The following is a 27,758-nucleotide window of genomic DNA, read 5'->3' as shown; positions in this document are numbered from 1 at the left end:
CTCTTCAAATAGAATAATAAAAAAATTAGGAAAATTTTTTATGACTCAAAATTATATTTCAAAATTTCATGAGAGAAAATATATAAAAAATACTTAAATATTTGTAAAATTCAAAATATCATTCTAGAAATAAATGTGATCATTGTAGGCTTGATAACACACGCATATAATCAATTCAACTTAAATAAACATGTAAATATGGTTATATAAGCATACTAAAGTGTATGTTATCACACATTGCACATCTTGTATAACAACCTCATGGCACACTGCACAGGCCTTTGTATCGTGTGGTTGTATGGTTAGGTGAAATTTTTTATAAAGAATATTTAAAATTTCATTTTAATTTCTTTTGTTTTGCTCTATTTATCTCACATTTCTGATATCTCTCTTTAGTTTCATGTCTATCTTGTTTCATATCTCTCTCATCTTTTGATTATGATTTCTCTCACTCTCTCTCTCATCTCACACCTCTATATCTCTTCCCTATCCTCTTAATTTATAGTGATCATCTTCTTTTATTAATACATATCATGTGATTCAAATATATATGGCCAGTAAGCCAATCGCATATTCCATATATTTTTTAGTGCTCATTAATACAATGCACTCGTTATAGTGCCTCGATGATTATAATGAAATTCATGACTACATGATCATACGTAGTGAATTATGATAAGATCATAGTATTTAGATCACTAGTGTTCAAGCATGTGTTCTAAATATTCCTATTCAAACGATAAACAAGAAGGACATCAAAGTATTCAGATAAAACATCATTGTTTACTCTCACTCATGTGATGAGTATGGCCAGTCCCATTGCCATTATTGGGAGACATTAAGATAGTGGTTGTTATTTATCAGAAAGAGTTCACTGAATTGATCTACATGAATCATCAAATGGTAGTACATCAACTTTTCAATCAAATTGATTCACTTCACAATTGTGTAGGTGGTCCTTTGACCTAAGACATTAAATGTTGGGTTTGATGCCTTGGTTCGACCATGGAAAATATGTTTACATGGATGCGGAAGCGTGTTGATTGATTCACAATTGATCTTTAAAATCATACAGTGGGTGTACCTTTTGGGGAACTATTTCTGCCCTTGACTTTGCCGCTCTGAGATCATTCTGAACTCGTTCACGCATCCGTCTTCAAGAAGTATCCATGCGATCACTCGGCACTTGGATCTCCACATCCTCTTCTTCTACTCTTCTTGAAAATCTAGAAGATCTCCACACCATGAAGACATTAGTCCTTGGATGAGTGGAGAAGAGAGTGGAGAAAACAAGGGCTCTCAAAACATGATTGCATGGGTGCTTAAAATGAGACCATTTTCCCTCTTTATATTTCACTTAATGTTTTTCTCAAAAATCCTACAAAGTAAAATATATCCACCAATGCCCTTATGACCTTGTGCATATGACCCTCTAGACCCATGTATCATTCTAGTTAATAACTTTACTGGCCCAATAACATTTATTGACCAACCTTATTAATTAACTATATCAACATATAAATTAATGAAATAAGGATTGATTTAACCTAATCGATAGGTTCAGGTTCCACCCCGTAGGGTGCCAAGTTACCGAGTAGAAGATACCGAGTAGTGTTGAAAACTCTCATGGAACCTTTACCGTCATCGGTTACCATATATGTATAATCCATCATCCCGGTGAAACTCTCAAACAACTTAGGGTATGGTTTATTGCAAACTCTAATCTGTCATTCGATTAGTACTGATTCATAATGGGGATCATTGGAGAACGGCTTATCCAAGATCTTCACTAACCTGGCTAGGGATTTTTCTGCATCGTCTTCCTTGAGTAGATATCCTCCTATACCGAGGGTGGATGATACCGTTTTCACCACTCAATCATCTCCGTGAGCTTCTTACTATATTCAAGCTATGACTTGTTTGAATTCCATGATTAGAGGCTTGTAATTCATAGTCAAAATCTAATCGTACATTCACAAGGTGTCTGTGGTGTCAATGGATCACTTATACAATCATGACATGAATCAACCTGATCGACGTTTAGGTATAATACCATTCATGAATTCGTACAGATCAATTCAATGAACGCTTTCTCCAAAGAGCACCCATTATCTGTCCTTAGTATCGCCACACTAATAGCCACAATATCAGCTCTACTTATCATATAAATAGGATCAGTTGGTGCTATTCTATCTGGATAATTTGATGCCTATCTCAAATATTCATGGAATAAGAATAGTTAGAATACATGTTTAAAGACTAGTGATCATTGTATTATTATCTCAACATAATTCATTATGCCATTGCACGTATTCATGGACTTCATTATAAATATCTCACGGAATAATAATGAATGAAGTATTTTATTCAATGAACATAAATAAACATGGTGGTGTGATTGGCTTGATGACCACATAATATCAATCATTAAAGATCTATTGTGGATGGATTGTTGTACTTGAACTATGGCCTATGAATTCATAATCATGTCATTCTAGAGAGTATTAGTTGGGGTACATCAAAAAGTTTATTAAGATGATTGAGTGGTCACGATGGGATTGTATGTTGTGGTATAAGAGGAGACAACTCAAGGAAGACAATGTTATATAGTCTTTAGCCAACGCACTGGAATATTGGAGAAGACTTTTTTAATGATTTCTAAATGCGTCTGATAGCGACCACGACAACGCACCAGTACTAGGAGTGCCTCCACGATAAGCCAAAAATAGGGGTGAATTTTGCAATTTCAAACCCCTTATCGTTGTTAATTTTAGCTTATACAATAAAATTTATAAAACCCTAACTTAAGATGTATAGTGATAAGTAAAGGGTATCATCCAAGGGAAGCTAGTAAGTTAATTTAATTGATGATTCACTTGAATAATTTGGCACTGATTAAAGTTAATTTCATCTTCAATGAAGATCAAATCACCCTAAAATGATGAATTAGAATGGGAGGTAGGAGAGATGAGAGGAATAGAAGAATTATATGGGCTCTAAATTGAATTATTTGATCCAATTTAAAGGATCAAAGTAGTCAATTACAGGGATTCAAAAGGAAATTTGATTGTGTTTTGGTTGGTTCTGTAGGTTTGATAATTCAGAAATAACTCCACTATTAGATAGTAAAAGGGGGATCTCCTAAAAATTAAATCTTTTTAATAGTTTTTTCTAATGTGCACTTGGAATAGCTAGGTAAATCTCTCAATCTGTCCTCTCAATCTCAGTAAGGGCTTCTACATTTCAGTCAAGCCAAGCGGTTTAGAAGTTCAGACCAAGTTCAAGAAGAACGATGAAGGAATTTAACTAAAATATCATCCAAATACACCAAATATTCAAATATAAAGAAGAAAAAGGTACCAAACAGGTTGATCCAAGCTGGAGCTCCTCTCTTTCTTGCAGCAGCGATAGAGCACCATCAAGAATCACCCCCTCCTCTCAAAATTTGGCTTTTATACTTAGGTTAAATGGTTCAAATTACCATTTTACCCCTACTCAATAATTAATTTTTATCCATCAATGGGGTTGATCTAATGATACAGCCAAATAGATAGAAAGAGGAGGTCAAGACGAGCAAGTCCATAAAAATATCATCTTAATCGGACTTCAGGATCCAAAGTTATGAACAAATGAATTTTGACCAATCTTAGCCATTGGATTGAAATTTATTTATTTATTTATTTTTGTTTTTTACACACCATGATGTGTCAAATTCTGATTGGTTGGCGTAGTTGAAATCTATTTATTTGGGTTGCATCTGCGAGCACCACGTACCCCCTAGCAAAAATAACATGAAAGAAAAAATAAAAGAAATGTTAGTGGTACATTTAACTCGCATCTACTCGTGCGTTTCTTCCAGCATATGCGAATAGAAATTTTCCACATCACTGCCCGTGCGTGCGCATTGTATGCACCGCACGGGCGGTGAACTTACCGCCAGGTGGTACACTCATCAAGCGCTGTTAGATTCTCATCCGACGGCCAAGATTAAGCCACGTAGCTCGTCGAAAATCGCTTTGTGATTTTGCATTTTAGCCCCTTCTTAAAATGTGAAATAACCATCTGACGCTGCCCAAAAATAACTATGTATATGCCCTCTCGCACTCTCTATCCTACAAATTTTTCCTGAAATCACAGAAATACCATGACATTTTTTAATTAAATCCATGCAACTTCCTCATAATTGAATCTATGCCCCTGCCAAAACGACCGAGAGCTGTTTTTATGGGGTATAATTACAACACAAAGTTACAAAAAGCACCTGAAATTCTGAAAATTACTTTGTATGAGTTTTTAGGATTTTATTTGATTTTTCTAGAATTTATTTGACAAAGAAATGAAATTGGCAGAAAATTTAGTAATTCATTCCCACATTAATTAACTTCAAAATTAAATTTTAAACATGCCATTTTCATTTAAACAACATTATTCCAAGCTTAAATTAACTCCGTTAAATTCATATGATTAACAAAAAATAAGGGAAAAATCATATTTCACTTGGAAAAATTAATTAACACGTATTATATGATAACAACCCCATTTTCAAATTGCTTGAAATAAATACCGAATTTAAGGTGTTATCACTCTACCTTCTCACGAGATGTCCCACGTTATGACACGTCACCAACGCCAACTTCAAAACTGTCCTTTGACGTGACACATTGGCAGGTCGCCAATGTCGATTAATATTAGGTTTTTAAACTTACGGTTATCTTATTTTCTCTTTCCTCCAAGGCCTATACATGGGCTAATGCTGTAAGAAAGACTTGGTGAATTTATTTTGGAATTGAAGTTTCTTCTTCTAAAAGGAAGTTTGCCCTAGTCGTCTCCTGTTTGAGCCACCGTCATTGTCTCTTGCCACCGCCCCCACTTGTCCTCCTGCTCCCGCACGCACTACTGACTGCTCGTGCCTGTCGCACATACGTCCACTCGCACTAGCCGCACACACAGCCACCAACCCCCACCAGCTGCACGCACGGCCGCCCGCCCACGCAGCCGTCCACCCATGCGACTGCCCGCCCACGCGGACGCCCGCACAGGTAAATTCTATCCTCTTTGGTGTTGGTGTTCTTCCTCCAGTGTTCCTCGATTGTTTTTCCACCGCCATTGGATTAGATGATTTGGCTTTTGAATCTTCACTTGATTAGTTGATTAGGCCTTTGAATCTTCTCGTGATTGACTGTTCGATTTATTGAAATTATCACTTTTTTTAACCACGGTGGTTGAAAGACAGTACTCCCACCCTCGCTCAAGGAAAGGGGTTGCACCATCAGTATTTACACCGGATTGAAATCTTCAAATTTGATCGTGTGAATAGTGGTCTAATTTATCCTACCCTAGTCAACCTAGCCTACCTACCCGGTCAGTCCCATCATCCTGCATCTCCTATCATCCAACATCACCTAGTCATCCTGCATCAGCGTCAATACTAACTCATATGAGCAATTAGGAGTTCATAGTTGACCATACCCTAAGTCATCCTACTATTGTCAAGTGCATCGGGGACTATACACACATGGTAAATTATGGTAGTAGATTTCGTAAATAAGTCGAAACACACTCCTTTGTATCTTCTAGAGAACGATGTGTAGCTTGGCATCCCACATGCATTTGTGGATTGCAGTATCATGCACTAATCCCTACATGTTCCCATGGTAGGCTGGCTATCGTACATAAATCAATTATCATATCAGTTCCTAAGCCCCATTTCAAGAAAGGATCGGCTTCAAAAATGACCTGTTAATTAGGTTAAATCAATCATCATTAATTAGTTTATATGGTGATATGATTATTAATTTCAAATTCCAATAGAGGTTTTTGTGCCACTATAGTGAAGGGGAGATTTGATCTGTTATGGATATCATGGATACATTTAGAGTTTGCATACTTGAGCAGCTCCGAATGTCTCATTCAAGGATCCAAGAACTCAAGGTCGTGATATTTACCCAGGAACTTTAATAATTAATTTATTTATCTTGTTTTGGTTTTGTTTCAAGTCATCTGTTGTAGGAATCCCCATTCTTTCATCCCAATCAAGGTCCTACAGCCCAACACCATAAATATCCCTTATATATATCGTACGTCATTTCCTTATTTCCCTACTTTATCCTTCAATTTGATAAAATTATATTATTACATACTTCATATCCACATTTGAAATTATTATTATCTCAATTCATCATTTCATTGACCTCATTATTGGTCGCAAATGTCATTTCTCTGAGATGCGTGCAATAAAATGTTAATATTATGGTGTTGGTCCACATAGAATTTTTAATCAACCTTAATATTCCTTTTAGTAAAAGATACAAGTAAGAGTGAGATAACTGAGATGAATAGAGAGAATACCAGAATGATAAAGAATGTAAAGATCTCCTTTCGAGGATCAAGATCTTCAAGATCAAGGTTAGAGAAAGGCGGAAGATCTGAAACTAGTACTTTAATAGGATTGTTTTAATAATTTTTACAAGTTTTCGGTGTTATCTAATCTGACATAGAATTGCTTTTGATTAAATGACACACATGAGGGCTTGTATATTATGTCCAAGCCAGACATTTTGCAATGAGCACATGAAAATAAAAATAGACAAGAATAGAGCTTACTAGATGCATATCTTTACGCGACAGTTAATCTCTAGCTGCCTTCTTTCTTGATGGTTAACCACTATTGGAGGCAAAACTCAAGCTCCATGTCTGTGAAAGTTACAGCTGACATGATCAAATGATGTGAAATTATTTTGCTCCATTCAATCCAATCATGTCATGGCACATGTTTTAGTTGACTTCCTGCTCTTGAGCCTGCAAAAAATCATGAACACGACAAATCCACATGGGCACCAATCATTGGACTTGCATCTAATGATTGGAAAATGTTTAAAACATGTGTTCCTTATTATGAAACCCATGTCAATGCAAGTTTTCTGCATGCAGTTATGTGAAAACATCAAAACTAAGGAAAAGTTGTAAAATTCATCTAAAAATGAAATTAACCATCAAACAGTATGATAACTTGCCTATATGACAAACTAATCTGCATGATTACATGTAATTTAGGGGACACTAAGGGATGAATTTGTGAGTGTTGACATAACTTCTAAGATATCTCATTTCTAACTTTTAATCAAGTTTATCTCTAGTGGCCCACGAGAAGAACTTGACCATTTCTATAAACTCAAGTAAAATCATCTGAATAATTTTGACCAGTGTAATTAAACTATATTCATATTGAGAACACATGAATTTTATTTGTCATTGGGCCAAAATTGCTGACCTATATGGATCATGCATTCCAATAATTGACATATTAGTGCGAAAGAAAACAAGGTTGTTCCCATTGACGGATGATTTATTGACAACAATAAATGGTTTCATGAATGGTGGTTCAAACAATCACTGGAATTTGATGTAAGCCACAGATGACTTTGATAAGTTCTATGCTAAAAAATATAAAAGGAAGAACAGAGGCTGAATGAGAGACGTTGATCGAGGACGGGACCAATAAAGTGGGAGGTGACATTCCTCTTATAAATAAGGGACGAGTACCCAAACAAGAAGGCAATTGATCATTTCTTCGAGAGTACGATGGCGGTTACTGCTGGTTAGGCTGAAGCAGCAGACGGAGCTTCCACTACTGATCGGAGGGAGGGCTCGAGTCACGAGTCGCCCAAGGAGCTGAGAGATCGTTCTGCGATCGTCTCAGTTGGAGCATCGATTGAAGAACCTGGTGAAGACGAGGAGGAAGCATCTCCGTGGTGGAGGGGTCATCCAGATCTGTACCGGACTTTAGTCGTGTGTTACGGATTTCCTGGAACATTTTGATATACAATTGGAAAATTTATTGAAATTGGTCATTGATACTTTTACTCGTATCAATCTGGTATCATAGCTACATGATCCTTGGATTCAAGATTCGGCGAAACAAGCACACGCATGTATCGTGTTTTGACCAAAGCAACAAGAATTGGTGATCCAGAGATCTGAGATTAGCAGTGATAAGATCCTCACGAAGGTTCGAGATCAGAAGAATTCCGACCACAGCAATTCGTGAGATCGGGATCAGCAACTATACGAGACAAATGTAAGGCATCTTACAATCTATCTGTTTCAAGATGGAGGATACCGTGGATAAGGGAAAATCCAAGTGCGAAGATATTATTGTACCAGCAGAAATCCTGACTGGCATTCTTCAACAACTCCAACTAATGAATTCTAAATGGGAAATAAATCCTGTAGCGACGTCCAAACCAATCCAAGGAGAAGCAACAAGGTATAGCCAAGTCCGGACGCTTCAAGATTCATCATCTGATCAAAGGAATTTATTCCGTAAGGGGGACTTAACTTATTTCAATGGCTCAAATGCGCAAATGTGGTTAAACTGTGTAGAAAGATTCTTTACGGTTAACAGACTAACCGATGAAGAGAAGCTGCAACTAGTCTCACTGCATATGGAAGGACCAGCGCAAGGATGGTTTATATACAAGAAAAAGAATTTTGGATTTGATAACTGGCTAGGATTTTGCCATTTCTTTGAAAGGAGGTACAACTTCTCAGTAAGATCTTTGTGCACGCAACTTATGAATCTCAAACAAACGGGCACAATATCGGAATATAGATCAGAATTCGAAGACCTGGTGGCTTTCTTATCACACATACCCTCCAATGTCCAAGAAACAGCGTATCGCAGGGGATTGAAACCTGAAGTAAGAGTTGAGCTTAACAAATATAGGCCATATGGCATTCAAGAAATTATGGATTATTCACTTGAAATAGAGAGCAATTTGGCCATTTTAGACGAACAGGAACGCCAGGCACCAGCTGTTCAGAATCCGCCAAGATTAGCCCACAACTATCATCATAGACCAATTGCTACAAACAGAGGAGAAGGTCCGTTTCAAAGACATCAACCAAGAGAGAACCAAAATCAAATCAGAAATGAAATGCCTCCGAGGGACAACAAGAAAAAAATTACCCGACTATCAACAGAGGAGTTTCTACATAGACGAGAAAGAGGTTTATGTTACAACTGTAATGAGAGGTATATGCCAGGTCACAAATGCCAAAAGAAGTTAAGCATCTACATGCTTCAAGAAGATATCGAAGAAGAGGATCAACCGATTACAGAGGATCTCATGCAGCTTGATGAAGGACCTCTGATAGGGCAGAGATTATGTCAATTCAAGAGTTGAAGGTTGACACAGGGCCCAGACCTGCCTCATTCAGACTATGGGGCCGGCTTTACAATCACAGGATGACCATTCTCATTGATGGAGGAGCCACCTACAACTTCATTAGGCCAAGAGTAATCCAACGGCTAGAAATACAAGTTCAGCCTTACCACAAGTTCAGCATATCATTGGGGGATGGATTTTGTCGACAGATTGAGGGAATATGTCTGAATCTTCCTATAGTATTCCAAGGGCTGTCTTTCACTCAAAATTTCATTATGTTTCCGTTGGGCAGTTGCAATATGATCCTCGGCATTCCATGGTTAAAGACCTTGGGATGGTTTCATTGTAACTACCATCATCTAATGCTCAAATTCTATCTGGATGGACAGGTTCATACTATTATCTCTGATCCAGAACTGAATTCTCTGAGATTTTTCCAGTTTGATATTAATCAAGCTCACCAAGAGTGGGAAGAGTCAATTATCAACATTCACGAGATCAAGGATCAACCAGCTTTCAAAATTTATGAGGTACTTGCTCTCTCTCTAGATCATTGCTTGCATTGGTTAAAGGGAAGTTACCCACATGTTTTTGAGCAACCGATTACACTTCCTCCTGTTCGAGATTGTGATCATCAGATACATCTAACTCTAGGGGCAAATCCTGTCAATAAAAGACCTTATACATACTCCCATATTCACAAAAATATTCTGGAAGAGTCAATACAAGAGCTTTTGGACCTAAAGGTTATCCAACATTCCAATAGTTGTTTTGCTAGTCTGGCCTTATTAGTCAAGAAGAAAGATGGTGGTTTTAGACTTTGCATTGATTACAGGGCACTCAACCAGTTGACAGTGCCAAACAGATTTCCGATACCCATGGTTGATGAATTGGTAGAAGAGTTACATGGAATGAGTATTTTTTCAAAAATTGATTTAAAATCAGGATATTATCAAGTTCAAATGCACCCTAGAGACATTCACAAGACAGCCTTTAAAACACATCATGGACATTTTGAGTTTATGGTGATGCCATTTGGGTTATCCAATGCCCCGGCTACATTTCAAGCCCTTATGAATTCTATTTTTCATCAACACCTTTGGAAATTTGTATTGGTATTTTTTGATGATATCCTTATATATAGCCACAATTTTCAGCAACATGAACAGCACCTTAAGACTGTGTTTGACTTACTATCAAGAAATCAACTCCACATCAATCCTAAAAAGTGTAAGTTTGGGTGCAACCACATTGATTTCCTTGGACATGTTATATCTGCTGAAGGTGTATCGACTGATCCATCCAAAATTGAGGCTATTTTGCAATGGAAAGCACCAACTACTGTGAAGGAATTAAGAGGCTTTTTGGGTTTGACAGGCTATTACCGAAGGTTTGTGGCTAATTATGTGACCATCGCCCAATCATTAACAGCTTTATTAAAAAAGAACTCTTTTGAATGGACTGCAAAGGCGGAATCATCCTTTATAAATCTGAAGCAAGAGTTATCAAACGCCCCAGTATTGAGACTACCAAATTTTTCTCTACCCTTTGTTATTGAGACAGACGCATCAGATATTGCAGTTGGAGCTGTATTGCTACAAGAGAAGCACCCCATAGCTTATTTTAGCAAAGCATTTCATAGCCTATCAAGACATAAATCTGCATATGAAAGAGAGCTCATGGCAGTGGTGTGGGCCGTCAGCAAGTGGAAACACTACCTGATGTTCAACAAATTTACAATATATACTGATCAATTCAGTTTACGTTTCTTAACAGATCAAAAAGAGGTGCCAATACAATACCATCGTTGGGTGCCCAAACTTCTGGGATATAACTTTGATATACAGTATGAGGCGGGAAAGAAGAATGTGGTAGCAGACGCATTATCCAGATCACAAACAACTGTTCAAGGAGAGTGCAACTCAATCTGTATGACACACTGGCTGGACAAGACGAAGCTCATTCAAGAAGTTGAAAACGATCCTAAGTGGGGGAAGATTCTCAAGGAAATAAGTAGTAGTAGTAATCAGCTCCCTAACTACACTATTAACCAGGGATTATTACTCTACAAGGGAAGAATATTACTACCATAAGATTCATCCTCGATTCCCAAAATTTTACAGGAGTTCCATGACTCGACAGTCGGAGGGCATGGGGGTTACCATAGAACCCTCCAAAGAATTACACAACAAGTCTTCTGGCCTGGCATGAGAAAGTCAATCAAGGCATATGTGAATCAATGTCCAGTATGTCAGCAGCATAAATCATCAACGTTATCACCAGCTGGTCTTCTTCAACCCCTACCAATACCAAATCAGATCTGGGAAGATATTACTATGGATTTCAATGAAGGTTTACCGAAATCTGAAGGGTTTGACTCTATTATGGTGGGAGTTGATCGTTTAAGCAAATCCAGTCATTATATTGCAGTCAAGCATCCTTTCTTTGCTGTTACCATTGCAGATTTATTTGTTAAAGAAATTGTTAGACTACATGGGATACCTAACTCCATAGTTTCTGATAGAGGCAGCCTATTTGCTAGCAACTTTTGGAAGGAGCTACACCGTCTACAAGGCACCAAACTCAAATTCAGTTCTTCCTATCACCCAGAGACAGACGGACAATCTGAAGCCACAAACAGAGGGCTAGAATGTTATCTGAGGTGTTTCACTTACAACACCTCATATCACTCGTCTATTAAGACCACTCATTTCAAAGCTGCCTACGGAAGAGACCCCCCTTCACTGGTCCGATATGGGTCAATTCCCTCTCCTTCTGATTCCATTGATCACTTACTTATTGAAAGAGATCAAACTTTCTCAACCTTAAAGATGCACTTGGCAAAGGCACAATCAAGAATGAAAACTCAAGTGAACAAGCACAGACGAGATGAAGAATTTATGGAAGACGAATGGGTCTACTTAAAAATCCGCCCATATAGAATGAAATCCCTAGCCAAAAGAGTTTGTGACAAGCTTAGCCCAAGATTTTTTGGACCATATAAAATCGTACAAAAGATAGGACCAGTAGCCTACAAACTAGATCTACCCCACACTTCTAACCTATATCCAGCGTTTCATGCCTCCATATTAAAGAGGGCACTCGGATCTCATTTGCAGCATGCTCAACCTTTGCTTCTTTGTCTAACCGATGAATATGAATGGCAGGTGTATCCTAAAGAAATCTTAAAGATGCGTCAAACACCTTATGGAGCAGATGTCTTAGTCAAATGGGAAAACCTTCCAGCTAATGAAGCCTCTTGGGAACAAGTTCTTCGCTTCCGCAAATCGTTTCCTGACTTCCAGCTTGATGGCAAGCTGGATCTGCACGGGGAAGGTATTGATAGGTTCTATGATAAAAAATATAAAAGGAAGAACAGAGGCTGAATGAGTCAACGCCCTTCTGATGAGAGATGGTGACCGAGGACGGGACCAATAAAGTGGGAGGCGACATTCCTCTTATAAATAAGGGACGAGTACCCAAACAAGAAGGCAATTGATCATTTCTTGGAGAGTACGACGGCGGTTACTGCTGGTTAGGCTGAAGCAGCAGACGGAGCTTCCACTACTGATCGGAGGGAGGGCTCGAGTCACGAGTCGCCCAAGGAGCTGAGAGATCGTTCTGCGATCGTCTCAGTTGGAGCATCGATTGAAGAACCTGGTGAAGACGAGGAGGAAGCATCTCCGTGGTGGAGGGGTCGTCCAGATCTGTACCGGACTTCAGTCGTGTGTTACGGATTTCCTGGAACATTTTGATATACAATTGGAAAATCTATTGAAATTGGTCATTGATACTTTTACTCGTATCAGACTTCCACCTTGTTTGATCGCTTTCCCTTTGGTGATGTCCACTCTATCAGTCTCTGCCTTCCACTTGGCGATGCCATTTTTCCAGATCTCCCTCCTCCATCCCCGCTCACAACTCGAACCATGTTGGCTCACAACTCGAACCATGCTCCCTCCTCCATCCCTTTGGTGATGACCCATGCACAAGGGTCATCTACATGTAAACACTCTGTAGTGAGACACCACACAATGTTCATCAATACCTGCTCATTCTGTTGCATTCACATTATACCAAAACCAATTTGTTAAAAGGAAAATGCCCACTGTACAAAATTGATTGTAATTTAAAAAAAATTACCTTCTCATAAAGTAGTAAAATTTGTGAAAATGAGCAAACTCAGTTGTGAAATAATTTCAAATAATGTGTTCCTCAATAATAACCATGTTGGTTATGGTTGGCTGGGTGCTCTGGCTTGGGTAGTGTTAAGGGACTTCCACTGCGAAGGGAGTAAGGAATTGAATTCACGGCCGGAGAGGAGGTTGGAGTGGTAGGAGAAGACGGAGTTTTGGAAGCCATTGAAAGAGGACGGTCAGGTTTGGTAATTTGATCGGCTGTCAGGGGAGGAAAGGGGGTTGGTTGTGGTTGGCTGCGTGCTTAGTCTTGGGAAGTTTTAAGGGACTTCCATTGTGGAGGGAGTAAGGAATTGCATTCACATCCGGAAAGGAGGTTGGAGTGGGAGGAGACGATGGAGTTTTGGTGGCCATTGAAGGAGGATGGTTAGGTTTGGTAATTCGATTGGGAGTCAGGGGAGTAAGTGGGGGTTGGTGGTGGTCGGCTGCGGGCTCGGTCTTGGGGAGCTTGGAGGGTCTGCCACTGGCAAAGGAGGGGGGAAGGAGGAAAAAGGGAGCTTGAGCCAAGGGGATAGAAAGGGGGAGTTCTCGGCCGTAGGGTGGCATGGCGGGGCTGCCGCAGAGACCCAGCGGCTGCGGGTATGGCATGGAGAGGAACCGATGCAGATGGCCGGGAAGGAAGGATAGATCAAGCTTCCGCTTGAATCGCGTGGCAGCGGCGGCGGCGTCGTCGTCGGCGGTGGCGGCAGCGGCGGCGGCGGCGTTGTTGCAGCCTCTGGAAGCTGGGACCTCGTGGTTGTGCCGGCCCTCGTAGGTCGTTAACACTGACTTGGGGTCGTCGGCTGCCCTCTCTACGTGCTTCCTCACACCGCATCCCAGGCTGGTGCACTTGTAGTAGCTTCTGAAAAGGAGGACCGGTAGGTAATTCAGTTAGTAAAATAAAATAATATGCATGTTGGCATTAATTGAACCCGCACCTGGGGTTGGGGTTCCCCTTGACCACCTTCTGACCGTACTTTCTCCAGCGGTAGCCGTCGTCGAGGACGTCCACCTCGCTCTCTGTTAGAACGACCACTCTCGGCTCTCGGAGGCACCCCAAACTGGAGCCGCCCGCCTCGGGCCTGCTCGGACAGTCGCGGTCGGCGGACGAGAACGGACGGGCAGTCGCGTCGTCTAGAAAGGGAAGGGCAGTCGCGTCATCGTCGTCCTCGGGGAAATCCCAGAGCTGCTCCATCGTCGTCCTCGCGTCATCGTCATCGAGATGGGCGGTGACGGTGGAGGCGGAGTCGGAGTCGGAGTCGGTGGGGGCCGGCGCGGTCTCGGGGTGGCCGTGCTTTCCATTGTAGCGAGTTGCTGTGATAAATCCATGGCGATCCCTCTCCACCAGCTTCTTCACCGGACACTCGGGAAAGGTGCACTTGTAGTAGCTGCGCGGATACTCGCATCCTTTCACTGATTTCTGGCCATACTTCCTCCAGTGGAAGCGGTCGTCGGAGGGCTTCTCCGCGGGGGGAAGCCGCCCGGCCTGACGACCCCTCCGCCTCTCCCCACGGCAGATGGACATATCACCTCCTCCGTCCGCCGACATCGCCTGAGAGAGAATTCGGTTCAAATCACAAGGCTGTCTATCAGTTATTTGATCCTCATTGTCAGAACCATTTCTGTAATCTAATATTTAATTCCTCACAGAAATTCCCGTTATTTCTGCCTCCGTCAAAATTTGCAGAATTTAACAATAGACTTGCGTCTGTTAAATATTTCGAAATATCATCCACAAAAGTCTCAAATTTGATTTTCGAAATTCTTTCTGCGGTTCCGCGGAAATTACGAGAACAGAACGGAATCCATGCACTGTCAGATGATGGCAAGGGACGGGACGGATAACGAGATCTCATCCGTCCGCGAACCTTGAGGATTCAGGAGTGCAAAATGATTTAGAACAACGAATGCAGCAAAAGACCACGACGTCGGGAAATTCAGAAGAGATCTAAACTCCAAAGCCTGGATCGGCGAAGCAGACGATCTCGCACGAACCTGCGAGTGGAGAGGGAGACGCGAATCGCCGATCGTGATCATCGGGTCGTTGAAACCGCCGTTCATCGCCGGAGAAGACAAGGCTTGGTGATATGGAAACGGCGCGATCCAGTCGCCGGCGGCCGATCCGCCGCCATTGCCGGCGGAGGAAGAGCCGCCGAAGTTCCAGGAGGATGTCGTCATCCAGTAGTCGTCTTCTCCGGCCATTTCCGACGGCGGCGAAGCTTCGCAGGCGATGGCGAGGAGGAGAAAATGGCGGAGACGACGAACTGCCTCTGCTTGCTCTTCCGCAACGACAAGCCCTTTTATACGGTCGCTTACTCCACACTATCGGCGAGACAGTTGCTTCGATCCGACCTCTGGTCCGGTCGATCGGGTCGGGCTGGATCTGGCCCTCTACAAAACCAGTTATTTGACTACATTAGTTATTTTGACTTTTTTTTTCAAAATGTAATTCCTTTTAACTTTTATTTAGGCAAATAACTGGTAGACTGTACTTTCATATTATCTAATTGTATTATTTTAAAATTTTGAAATTTTGTAATTCAAAGTTAGTATTATTTTAAAATTTGTATTTTAAAATACAAAATTTAAGAATTTATCTCAAAATACAATTTTGTAGTTGTTTTTGTTATTTCAAAATTTGTATTTTAGTATTAAAATCTCTCTTACCCCGTCCTCAATGGTGAGGTCTTCGGTTTGGAGACTGCACCCCCACAAAATAATGTTTTTATAAGTTAGAAATAATGGGTGAATTAATGAATATAAATGGTTCCAATACTAGATCTGGTCAATTGGTGATTGTATACCCAACCTCATCAATTGGTTATTGGATCGGCCCTAAAACAGATCATCTATTTTAGGGCCTAGATCGTTTTGATGATCTGGTTACCAAACCCTCCCCCCCCCCCTTCCAATCTGAACATTCAAAATATTGATAAAATAACATCTGATCTGGTTTTCGTAAACCCCCCCAGATTGCGTTGATGCTCTGGTTTTCGTTGGGCAAACACCAGGGCCCCTAAAACCAAATGAGGAAAGGGAAGAACGTAGAATATGCAAACAGAGAGAGATTATAATACTCTATGATAAATTATCTCTTCTCTCTACTATTCACGGTAATATTTACTTATGATTTTTAAACTATTTATCCCTACTAATTTTTTACTAAATCTGTGTAGACTATTCTTCGTAGATGTCACGCATTATTTATTTATGAAGGTCTTATATTTCATTACAAAAATCTTGGGTGTAAGATATAATTATACTATTAGATTGATATTTTCTTATTATCTAAAAAATCTAACCTACCAATCTTGACATGAGATAATCTTTGAAGTATGATGTGTGATTTTCAAGCAATAAATGGTGTGTTCTAATTTTTTGAACCACACAATGATAAGTTCAAAATTATGGTGTTAATTTGTCATTGATATTTGAGATAATCAATAATACTATATATACTTTTACTCGTAAAAAAATTTGACTTGTCAGTGATGAGCAGGGGTCGTCTCCTCAGTGAATGGATGTTAGGGTTCAATACTCTGTAAATGATAATTCAAGAGGGATGAGAGGATATATGTATAAAATAGGAGATTGTGATGCGACAAATATGAGGAGGTGAGAGGATGATAATAATTATATAATAAATATGAGATGAATAATAATATGAGGAATATGGAAGACGAGTTTGATCGATCATATGGAAGTAAGAGAGTGAGATAGATGAAGATGTGAAGTGATGATGGAAGTAGAAGATGAATAAGAGGATAGGATTGGTGAATGGATGTGACTAGACACGGATGGATGATAGTGAAATAGAACGGTGGAAGAATAAATGATAATGATCTAACAAAGGAATGTGATGAAAAATGGATAGATGGTTGTGACATGTAGAAGAGGCTGATGGACTGATAAACTCAAAATTTAGGTAAATATTATGTTGTTGAAAACTTGAGTCTAATCAATAAATTTATAAAACAATACTTATAGATAATTTAATTAGATAGTCACGAGTAAGGGTCATCTCCACAGGGAATGGATATTAGAGAAAATACAGTCTCAATCGGGTGAAGCAAGAAGATGAGAAGAGTTATGTATACGTTAGTGAATGTGTGATGAGAATGAATGAAAAGATGAGAGATGGTTAATTAGGGTTCTACTAATTATTGTTTAAGATAGACGAGGATGGAGAAATGAGATGGGATTGTAACGACGACGTGTCAGGTTGGTGGATACGATGACTGATGTAGTGGTATCGAGAAGGGATGATAAGTTGAATAAGGAGAAAGAAATGTTAGCTTAAATGGGGAAGATATAGGTAGGTGACGAGACCATCACTACGTAAGATGAAATATGAAATGGGTGAGAGTGGATGATAAGGTATGATGATGGAGATGATGAAGGATGGGAATGGACGATGGTGAAGGATGGCGGTTAAAGAAGGTAAAACTAACAAGAGTGTTGGAAATGATTCAATATAAAGCAAAAGGCTAACCTTAGATCCCTATGCTCTAGTGGGATCAATTCATCTTCCTGCTGCAGATCAGCCTCCCCACTTCTCTATTGAACCTCTCCAAACACTAGAGACACCAAGGAACACTTGATAGACATTCAAAACTTCACTTTCTTTCAATCAGCCTCACTAGGAGGAAGTGAGCTTAAAGATATTTTTGTACAATGATCTGGGGCTCAATCTATATGGATGAATAAAGGAATAAAATATGAAGCTGCCCTTAAAATTTCAGCTCGATCCTAGTTCTGGATCATTGGATATCAAGCCTGGAATTTGGAAGATTTTTAGCCATTGATTTAATCTGAAAATTTCTTTCTCCTCATCCTCCTCAACGCCGTCACATCATTCGGTTAGGGTTTGTCTTGTCTGGAAATTAAATGCGATGATTGGCAGAGATTCCTTCTCGTTTTCTGCAATCGACGGCTCTCATTGCGCCATGTGTCACCCTAGAAAAGAAGAAAAAAGAAATAATAGTAAGATATTATAAATACTATCTCTCAGCTGATGTGGCGCCGTGTTAGCGTGCGCCACATGTACACATGTGGGCCACGTGTATACATGGTGCAATGTGGTGCTGCCACACTGCCAGACGTCATTGTTGATCATTCCAAGGGGAGAGAAAAAGAAGAAAAATAATATTGTAATCCTCAGTCCATGGAGCAAATTTTTCGCTAAAAATACCTCTGTTTCTGATTGGTCCATGTAACCTGCGTCAAAAAATTATAAAAAATCAAATATATTCTAAAATTCACATAAAATAAAATAAAATCCCAAAAAATACAAATAAATAAATATTGACTTAGAAAAATCATATATTTCCAAATTTAATGTCAAAAAATTCCAAAATTGTTTTCTTTCAGAACAAAATGCTGTCAAAAAAATCTCTAGAAATACAGAAAAATACAGGAAACTCAGAATATGATTCTAAAATTGAATTTAATCATTTTAATAACATGCATATATGATTAATTCAATTCAAATAAACATGTAAATATGGTGATATTAAGCTACTAAAAATGCATGTTATCAGACCCCCCAACTTGGATCATTGCTAGTCCCTTAGCAATGGCATTTAAAATATCTTGGTTGATCCATTCACCTTATAGTCATAACAACATGAGCTTGAAGTAATTATGATATCAACTACACCTCTAAGCATGATTATACCCATATTATGCTAGAATTCATATGAGAGACTCCCTTGTGATTTTGGAAAGAGCTGGTGGTCATGAGGAGTGAAGCCTACTTCTCGCCAGGTATGCTAGTATAATCTTCACAATAATTTCCCTCATTTTCTATTATCACTTACTGACATAAGATGGCTCCCCACTAAGTTTTCTCCCTCCTAAGAGTAAGAGATAATCATTACTCACTTCTCATATAAACACAGAATATCAATTGTGTATTAAGGAATCACGTGTGACGAGGCTCCTATCTAACTATCTGAAAAGAGAGAAGAGAATGAGGGATGACTCAAAAGAATGGAGGAAAGGTATGTCAAATACGATTGATGGGCTTATAGTACTTAGATAGCTTACTCCCATGATAGACGAAAAGAGTAGATGACACCTCAATGGTATGAGAAAATAAGTGAGGATGGAATACGTCTACTAAGCATGGATGATAAATTGATCAACATTCATAAAGAAAAAAAATAAATGCTTCCAAAATAATAAGAAACCCCAGAAAATATTTTTCTTCTCTTCTTCTTCTTCTTCTTCTTCTTAATTTTTAATTTTTAATGTTTTTCTTTTTTTTCAACAGGGGTGGACATAAATGGAAGCTTAATATGAGAATAGACAATGGTTGATCAAATCCACAACATTATATGCATCCCATGCTAGTACAAGGAAGATGAGCTAAGATGAGAGGATGCAAACGTGAATTGAGAGAGGGATATAAAGGAAAATATGTCATAAGAGGGTGAATCACAAAGGGAAGAGGAGAAGAAACTTGGGAGTAAGCATATCATAAGCATCTAGGACTTGCAGGGAGTAGATGGGCACTTATAAGATTGAGTGACATTGGTTTAATGGTAAGGGGTAAGCTAGGAGAAATGGGTGAAGAGGACACAAATATAGGTTTCAAAAGGTATTTCAAGGTGGCTCAAGGAAAGGTGATTATGTGCTTAAGAATTGAAAACATTACCATTTTTAACCCACGACTGATTCACTTAGTGGAGATTAAAAACTCTAGACATGATTGGTGGCTCACTCGGCATTCCCATAAGACGATAGTATTTCAAACCTTTGTTTTTCATGTATGTTCCTCACCCTACCAGATATCCTAACCATTTGGAAGAAAAAAACTTGCATCTAGATGATGGCTCATACCATTAAGAGATGTATTTGATCTGATACACGAGCCCAACTTCTATACTCATGTTGATAATACATGGGGTCAGTGATTCTCAAAGATGGGCATAATTAAATTTATACAAAGTATATGCTACCCCCCAGCTTGAAAGGATGCAAGGAATAAAAATTATGGAACCAAATTTTTCCTCCCCCCCACTTGAAATATGCATTGTCCCTAATGTAAGAAAATAAGGAGAAAGATAAAATAATTCGCAAACCGTGGATCCATGGAGCATGTAGTTCGGAATGATTTGGTACGTGTTCTTGTGTATCCTTGCTCCGTTCAGTTGGGTTTCTCCTTGTGAGAACCCTGTCAAAATGAAACTTCCTAGAGAGGGATATTAAGAAGGTCATCAAGGCTATGCATATGATAGCCTTTTAGTGGTTAGGAAAATAAAAGTAAAAAGCAAAATATGTAAAAGGTAAATCCCAAAAGTTTCTTTGTGCCGAAGCAAATCTACTAACTAAGAAGATTGATTGAAGCAATGTAATGGTTCCTGCTCCTCGTGTAAGTCCACTATGACTTCTGTTGGTTGAGGTTCAAGCTCCAAATATGGCTTCAATATTTGACCATTTACTTTGAATTTCTGATCAGTGTTTGGATCTGAAATCAAAACAGATTCGTAATCAAATAATTTGACTATAATAAATGGTCTATCCCACCCGCTCTGAAGCTTCCCTGGAAACAACTTCAAACGTGAGCTATAAATCCAAACCTTTTGATTTTCATGAAAACTACTTCAGTTATTTTCCTATCATGAAAATCCTTCATTTTGGATTTATACATCATCGCATTCTCGTATGCCTCATTCCTCAACTCCTGCAGCTCCTTAAACTGTAAATTGGTGTTTTCCTACATCTTTTAAAGCAAGATTTAATTTTAAAATTTCCGAATAAGCGCAATATTTGGTTTCCACCACAAGATGATAAGCTTTACCAAATATCAGTCTATACGGGGACATCCCAATGGGTCCCTTATAGGCAGTTCAATACGCCCACAAGGCATCAGAAAATCTTTCGCTCCAATTCTTACTATCTTGATGTATGATTTTTTTTAGGATCTTTTTGATTTCGCGGTTCCTACCCTAAACCTGGCCCTTGGCTTGTGGATGGTAGGGATTTGTCATCTTATGATGAACCCCATACTTCTTCAGGAGGGACCGGAAATGTGAGTTATTAAAATGTGATCCACCATCACTAATGATTTCTCTTGGGTATACAAAATGAGAGAACATAATGTGAGTTAAAAATTTAAGTACGACTTTATGATCACTTGTCCTCATGGGAGTTGCTTCAACCCACTTATACACATAATCAACCACCATCAGAATATATTCGTACCCATGTGATGGTGGAAAGGGTCCCATGAGCTCTGTGCCCCATAAATCAAATATTTTTATTTCAATAATAGGTTTGACTGGCGTAGCATCAATCTTCTTAGGATTCACCATAGATTGTCATTTCAAAGAATTCTTACAAAACTCTAAAGAATATCTAAATAAATTTGGCCAAAAGAAACCACATTGAAGAACCTTAGATGCAGTAATCTTGGAAGAGAAATGTCTACCACAAAAACATGAATGACAAAATTCTAAGATACTTCTATGTTCTTCTTTGGGCACACACCTTCTTAATATTTGGTCTACACCTGAGCAAAAAAGTTCAGGATCCTTCCAAAAATAAAACTTAACGCGTAAGGAATTTCTTTTTCTATTCCTCGCTCCAGTCATTGGTGGTTCATCCTGAAACGAAGTGATTGTCTATGTGAGCACACCATGGGATTCTTCTTGTGCTAACCCTAAGTATGTTTTCATCAGGAAATGTTTCAGAAATAGGGGTTCAGTGCTGACATGTAATCTAGACAAATGATCATCAACAATGTTTTTGGATCCACATCTATCTTTAATATCGATATCAAATTCTTGCATCAATAAAATCCATCTAATTTACCTAGGTTTTGCTTCTTTCTTATTCATCAAATACCTTATAGCGGCATGGTCGAATTCTGACCTGATGGTAGCCACTTTGTAAATCTATCTTTGAAAAGATAGTGGCGCCGACCATTTCGTCGAATAAATCCTGCACTCTAGGGATTGGAAAATGATACTTCACTGTGATTTTGTTTATAGCTCTTGAATCACAGCACATGCGCCAAGTCCCATCTTTCTTGGGCGCAAGTAAGGCTGGCACAACACACGGACTTAGACTTTCTCTGATCAATCCCTTGGAGAGCAAGTCTTTTACTTGTTCGTATAATTCCACATACTTAATCAGATCCATTCTATAATGAGGACTAAATCTATAGCATGCTGAATATTCCTCAAGGGAGGAAGTTCACTAGGTAATTCAGTAGGGTATAAATCCGCAAATTATTCGACTAATTGAATTACCTCGGGGTCCTTAAGCTTTACTTCTTCCATCGCCGTCATATCGGTATAACATCGTCCTCCGGTTCAAGGTTTCGCCTAGAGATACAACCATTGGATACGACAGGTCTTGGTTGTGGATGATCTTGTCCTGGGGTAGGAATTGGAGATTGGACATGAGTTCGGGTCGAGGGATACCAAATAAGGCGCCGACCTCCATATATGAACGAGCACGTGTTCGCTCATCCGGATAGCTGGACATCGTGATCAAACAACCAAGGTCGTCCTAGGATGATACTACCAATTTTCATTGGTAGTACATCACAGAGCACATGTTTGTCTTACGTGCTCAATTTCAATGGAACATAACATTGCATCCTCACCGGTAGGGTGGATGCGTCAATCCAAGACACGTTGTAGGGCGTAGGGTGTGGTATCAACGGGAGTCCAAGTTTCTGAGCTGTGTCCTAGGAAATGGCATTGACACAGCTCCCACTGTCTACTATGAGCTTGTAGGTACGTCCCGCAATTTTGACGTACAAATAGAAAATAGATGTACGCTGAGTTACATCAGCGTTGTTCGGAAGAGATGGCTTCGCCGATGTGGTAGATTCGTGGGGTGTAGTCGTCGTAGCGGGACCGGCAGGCAGCATGCTCATCCTAGGAATAGCGATGGCGATAGAGTTCGATCCCGGTGGTGTAGAAGTAACTAAACGTGAATGGGCACTAGAACTGCCCACATGAGTGTCCTGCTGGATACGTAATGTCACAACAGGTTGAGCAGTAATGGGGGGAACCGGGGTTATTTGGATATAACCAAGGGGCTCTTCCAATTCCTCCCCTTCGGGGCACTCTCCCGGATATTCATCAACCTCTAAATCATCCTCCGGTGGTGTATCTAGTGGATTCCCATGGATGTCCATGTGCAAGAGCGATGGACATTCAGTGCGGCGATGTCCAAACCCTTTGCATTCAAAGCATTGCATGGGTTCACGGGCATCTATCGGGGCCCTAGCTGTCGACACGATGGAGGGTGTCGGCGTTGTCCGAACGGGGACCGGAGTAGGCGTGGGTGCTGCTGGACGCGGTGTCGCGTTAGCTCCTCAATTCCATCCGGATCTGGCTCGAGTGGTTGTACTCATAGACGAGTTGGTAGCACTCGCTTGGGGTGCAACTGCACTCGGCGTAACTACATCCTCATGAGAGTATTCATTACTCTCGACTAGACTATAAGCTAAGTCTATGGACCTAGGGTTTTGCTCCAAAACCCTGACTCCTCAATCTGACCGGAGTCCATGGATGAAGAAGGCGATCTGAATTTGTGGATTTTCCACAAATTTGCATCTCATACGATATTCCTCGAATTCTTCGATGTACTCACTGACCTTTCACCGACCTTGCTTGAGGTCCATCCATTTAAGCAATAAACGAATCATATAAAGCTTTGGGATATATTTATCGTTAAGCTTTCGGGACATCTCATCCCATGTCATCGGTGGATCTCCACGACGCAGCTTCTTTCTCATTCTTCCAGAAAATTTTAGCTTGCCCTCCAAGGCGAGCTTTAGCGTAGGATACACAAAGATCGTCATCCATCTCGTACCACTGGAAATAGCTTTCCAGATCTGATTCCCAATCTGAGTAATCCTTCAGATTCCGTGATCCTTCAAAAATTGGTACTTCTATGCGTGCGTTTTTCTGAATCATGGCGCGATGCGCCTCTTGTCTTCTTTCGTGTTCATCATCATGGTGACGTGCAGGTGGTGGTTGGGGAGTTCCCTGTGGGCCTAAATGTCCTAACTGCTCGGGGTTAGGGGCAACCGGTTGAGTCGGTTGGGGATAGTAAATTCCATCTTCGGCGTTCCCATGGGTTTGTTATGGTGCTCTTGGTGCTGGTGGTACTGCTTGACCGACATTACCCTGATGAGGTGGTGGGGAATAAGCGGTCGCTAGTGTTGGTTGAAAAGTTGAACCTAAGGGATACAGGGGCTGAGGTGCTAACGGATATCCCGATGGATACGGCTGCAGCACTGTAGGTGGAGGTGGGACAGTACCATGTGGTGGGGCTACGGGCATATGTGCCAAACTGTAGTACGACTGAGGACCGGGGTTGGGTCCATAAGGGACCGGTGCGGGTTGAGGACTGGTAGCGTATGCTACTCCATTCGGTGCTATCGAATAAGTTTGCGCATATGGCGTAGTAGGTGTTGGCCATGACGAATCGGTGTTGGCGCTATTCCATATTGTTGACCATGTTGCTCATAGTGAGGAGGTGCTCTTGCCTCCGCGGGATAATAGTTCCTATCGGGTGGATAGGAACGGTCATCATGGTATCGCTGGTTGCGATACCCTTCCGGTGGTGGCGATCTCCTTCGTTGGTTCTCCCAGCTCCGTTGCTAGGAATGACGCGGTTGTTAGGTATGCTTGCCATAAGGATGCGGTGCCGCTGGTCTTGGAGCAACATAGGTTGGGGCTGGAGCAGGACTGCTCAGCATAGGAGCCTTTCCGGGGCGGCGAGCGACATCGCATGCTAAACTTGTAGTCATATGCCTGTTTGACAGGGCTCTAGGGCTAGGCACCGCAGTGACAGAAATCCGATCTTTGGATCTAGCATGTTGGGCGGGAATCTCTGACCCACTGTTTGGAGTGGGGACCCGAGTGACAGGTTCTCTAACCAGAGGAGGAGGAGCTAAAGTTACCTCCACGTTCTCTAAGAGTTCCTCGTGATAGGATGTATCTAAAGGATCTTCGGGAGGAAGATCTCCTATGATGGGATCAAATTCGTGATCCACATCATGTTCCACCACATCGGTGTTCTGCATTTGGGATCGCGTACGAATCATCCTATGGTCAACTTCGTTTAGAATCAATTACGCTATCAAATGATATGATGATATCCAATGAAATGACGAGTTATAATGCAGATGAATTTCAAGATATGACGTGCGTAATAGAAATAAAATTCAAATGATATACTACCGATTGTGTTAAGGAAGTGCTAACACGACCGGCTCTGATACCAATTTGATGTAATACGTGATCAGCTGGGATCGACGGCACGTATTACGTCACAATAATGCTCGGGAAGTGATATTGAAGTTGTTAAGTCGTGCAAATTTAAGAAACTCTAATGAGCAAAAAGGGACAGCCCAGCAAAGTGAACAATACAGTAAGTCTCGACGAGATGAGTAGATCAGGGCAGACTCTAGATGACCCGTAGAATCGACTAGGATGGATACGACGAGAGGGGCGTTTTACGGGCCGTCGGAGTTACACCTTTAATATCAATAACCTAGTCGTCAATCGCAAGAAATCCCTATCCCTCGACAAAGGTGGCTTTCCTATTCAACCGTAGCAATAAGTCAACAGAGGAAAAGATAGCGGACGACGGCACTGGAGGACGTAATAATACTGAGAAAGTAAAGGGGAAACGAGACGGAAACCGTAGGCAATTACTCTGAGAGGACGACGGTAGTGTGCAAGACAATCTGTGCGTGGTGATGTCGAATGGCACGAACAGAAGGGCTCGTGAGCACTTGGCGCGAGTAGGAATCGAGGAGAAGGTGCTGCAGCACGGGTCGACAGCACCTGGAGTCTCCCGTGACGCCGAGGTGCGTAGGCAGGAGTAGATCGCAGAGTGCGGGCGCGCCAGCAGGAGATACGGGCACCCACAACGGCTGGTCGAGTAGTCGACGCTTGGCTTGAGCGCACACCGATACCGTGAGACAACGGTCAACGCGGGCGCATGGGCAAGACGAGGCGTCGTTGTTGGAGGGCGCCGCGAGTGCGGGTTGCGGCCGGCGTTGGCGCGGCAAGATGCCCAGTGGTCGCGCAGAGGAGCGCCGATCAACACACGCGCACGAGCAGGGCAACACTCCACCGAGAGGAGGGCTTGACCAGGGCGGGGTGCGGTTGGCGTTGGCGCAGCAAGATGCCCAGTGGTCACGCAGAGGAGCGCCGATCAACACACGCGCACGAGCAGGGCAACACTCCGCCGAGAGGAGGGCTTGACTAGGGCGGGGTGCAGTTGGCGTTGGCGCGGCAAGATGCCCAGTGGTCGTGCAGAGGAGCACCGATCAACACACGCGCACGAGCAGGGAAACACTCTGCCGAGAGGAGGGCTTGACCAGGGCGGGGTGCGGTTGGCGTTGGCACAGCAAGATGCCCAGTGGTCGCGCAGAGGAGCGCCGATCAACACATGCACACGAGCAGGGCAACACTCCGCCGAGAGGAGGGCTTGGCCAGGGCGGAGTGCGGTTGGCGTTGGCGCGGCTAGACGTCCCGAGGCCGCGCTGAGGAGCACCGATCAACACGGGCGCGTGGGCAGGGCAAGCTCCGCCGAGAGGAAGGCTTGGCAAGGGTGGGCTATGGTCGGCGTTGGCGAGGCAGAGTGATGGAGGACCATCGTGCCGACGACGACCTGATGACGACGACGACATCAGCCGGACGACCGACGATGACTCGCCAGCAGCCACGTCGGACAGCTCGTGCCGACGTCCGCAACCCGGGGTTTAAGTACTCCGAGTAGGTTCAAACAATTTATGTTTTTTCTGTGTATTTTCTTTGCATTTCGAATTATGGATTGGGCCAGTATCGTAGGGCCCATCCTCGTCTTTATTTTCATTTTAACATTGTATTTTGATTTTTTAAGGAGAGGTCGAACCACGTCTCATGACGGTTCAACCTCTCCCCACGTCTCCTTGGCACCCCTCCTCCCTATATAAGGGGAGGGCATGCCCAAGGGACTACTTGGAAGTTTTTGAATTGAAATTGTTTCAAGAATCTTCCCCCTATCGTAGTCGTAGCGTAGGGGGTTTGGCTAGCCCCACCTCTTCATCGAGACCACTCCGAGGAGTAGAGCCCACGTCCTGTCCGTCGAGATCACTCCGGGCGTGACGTGTTCAACCGTACCGTCGAGATCACTCCGGTACGTTGAAGATTTTCAAGAAGCTGTTGAAATCAAGAATCGAGAGAGCACCCATCGAGATCACTCTAGGCGTCCTCGAAGGTTTGCAACGACTACGGCGCCGCGCTGCATTCGGGAAATCATCTCCAACGAGGAAAACCACCCGCGACCCACCACGCCAGGTTCTTGGCTCTACCCATCCACCCCCCCCCCTTCTCCTTCATCCAGCCCATCTCGCCCACATTTCCTTGGACGCCACCCCTTCACCCTCGCTTCT

At 41.6% G+C, this 27,758-nt stretch overlaps 1 protein-coding gene across 1 annotated transcript; it reads right to left on the bottom strand.

Moving 5' to 3' along the window:
* Window positions 1-13,567: 13,567 nt before the first annotated feature.
* Window positions 13,568-15,677, bottom strand: LOC144705731 (WRKY transcription factor WRKY24-like). The gene is made up of 3 exons (XM_078578524.1): window positions 15,338-15,677; window positions 14,281-14,894; window positions 13,568-14,204 (listed from the first exon to the last, which is right to left on the bottom strand). The coding sequence occupies exons 1-3, from the start codon at window positions 15,542-15,544 to the stop codon at window positions 13,568-13,570; spliced, it is 1,458 nt and encodes a 485-aa protein (XP_078434650.1). The 5' UTR covers window positions 15,545-15,677.
* Window positions 15,678-27,758: the final 12,081 nt, after the last annotated feature.

The sequence above is a fragment of the Wolffia australiana genome, chromosome 7, assembly GCF_029677425.1.
Source record: "Wolffia australiana isolate 7733 chromosome 7, ASM2967742v1".
NCBI lineage: Eukaryota > Viridiplantae > Streptophyta > Magnoliopsida > Alismatales > Araceae > Wolffia > Wolffia australiana.
The sequence above is the reverse complement of the archived record's forward strand: the minus strand, read 5'-3'. Positions and strand labels throughout refer to the sequence as shown.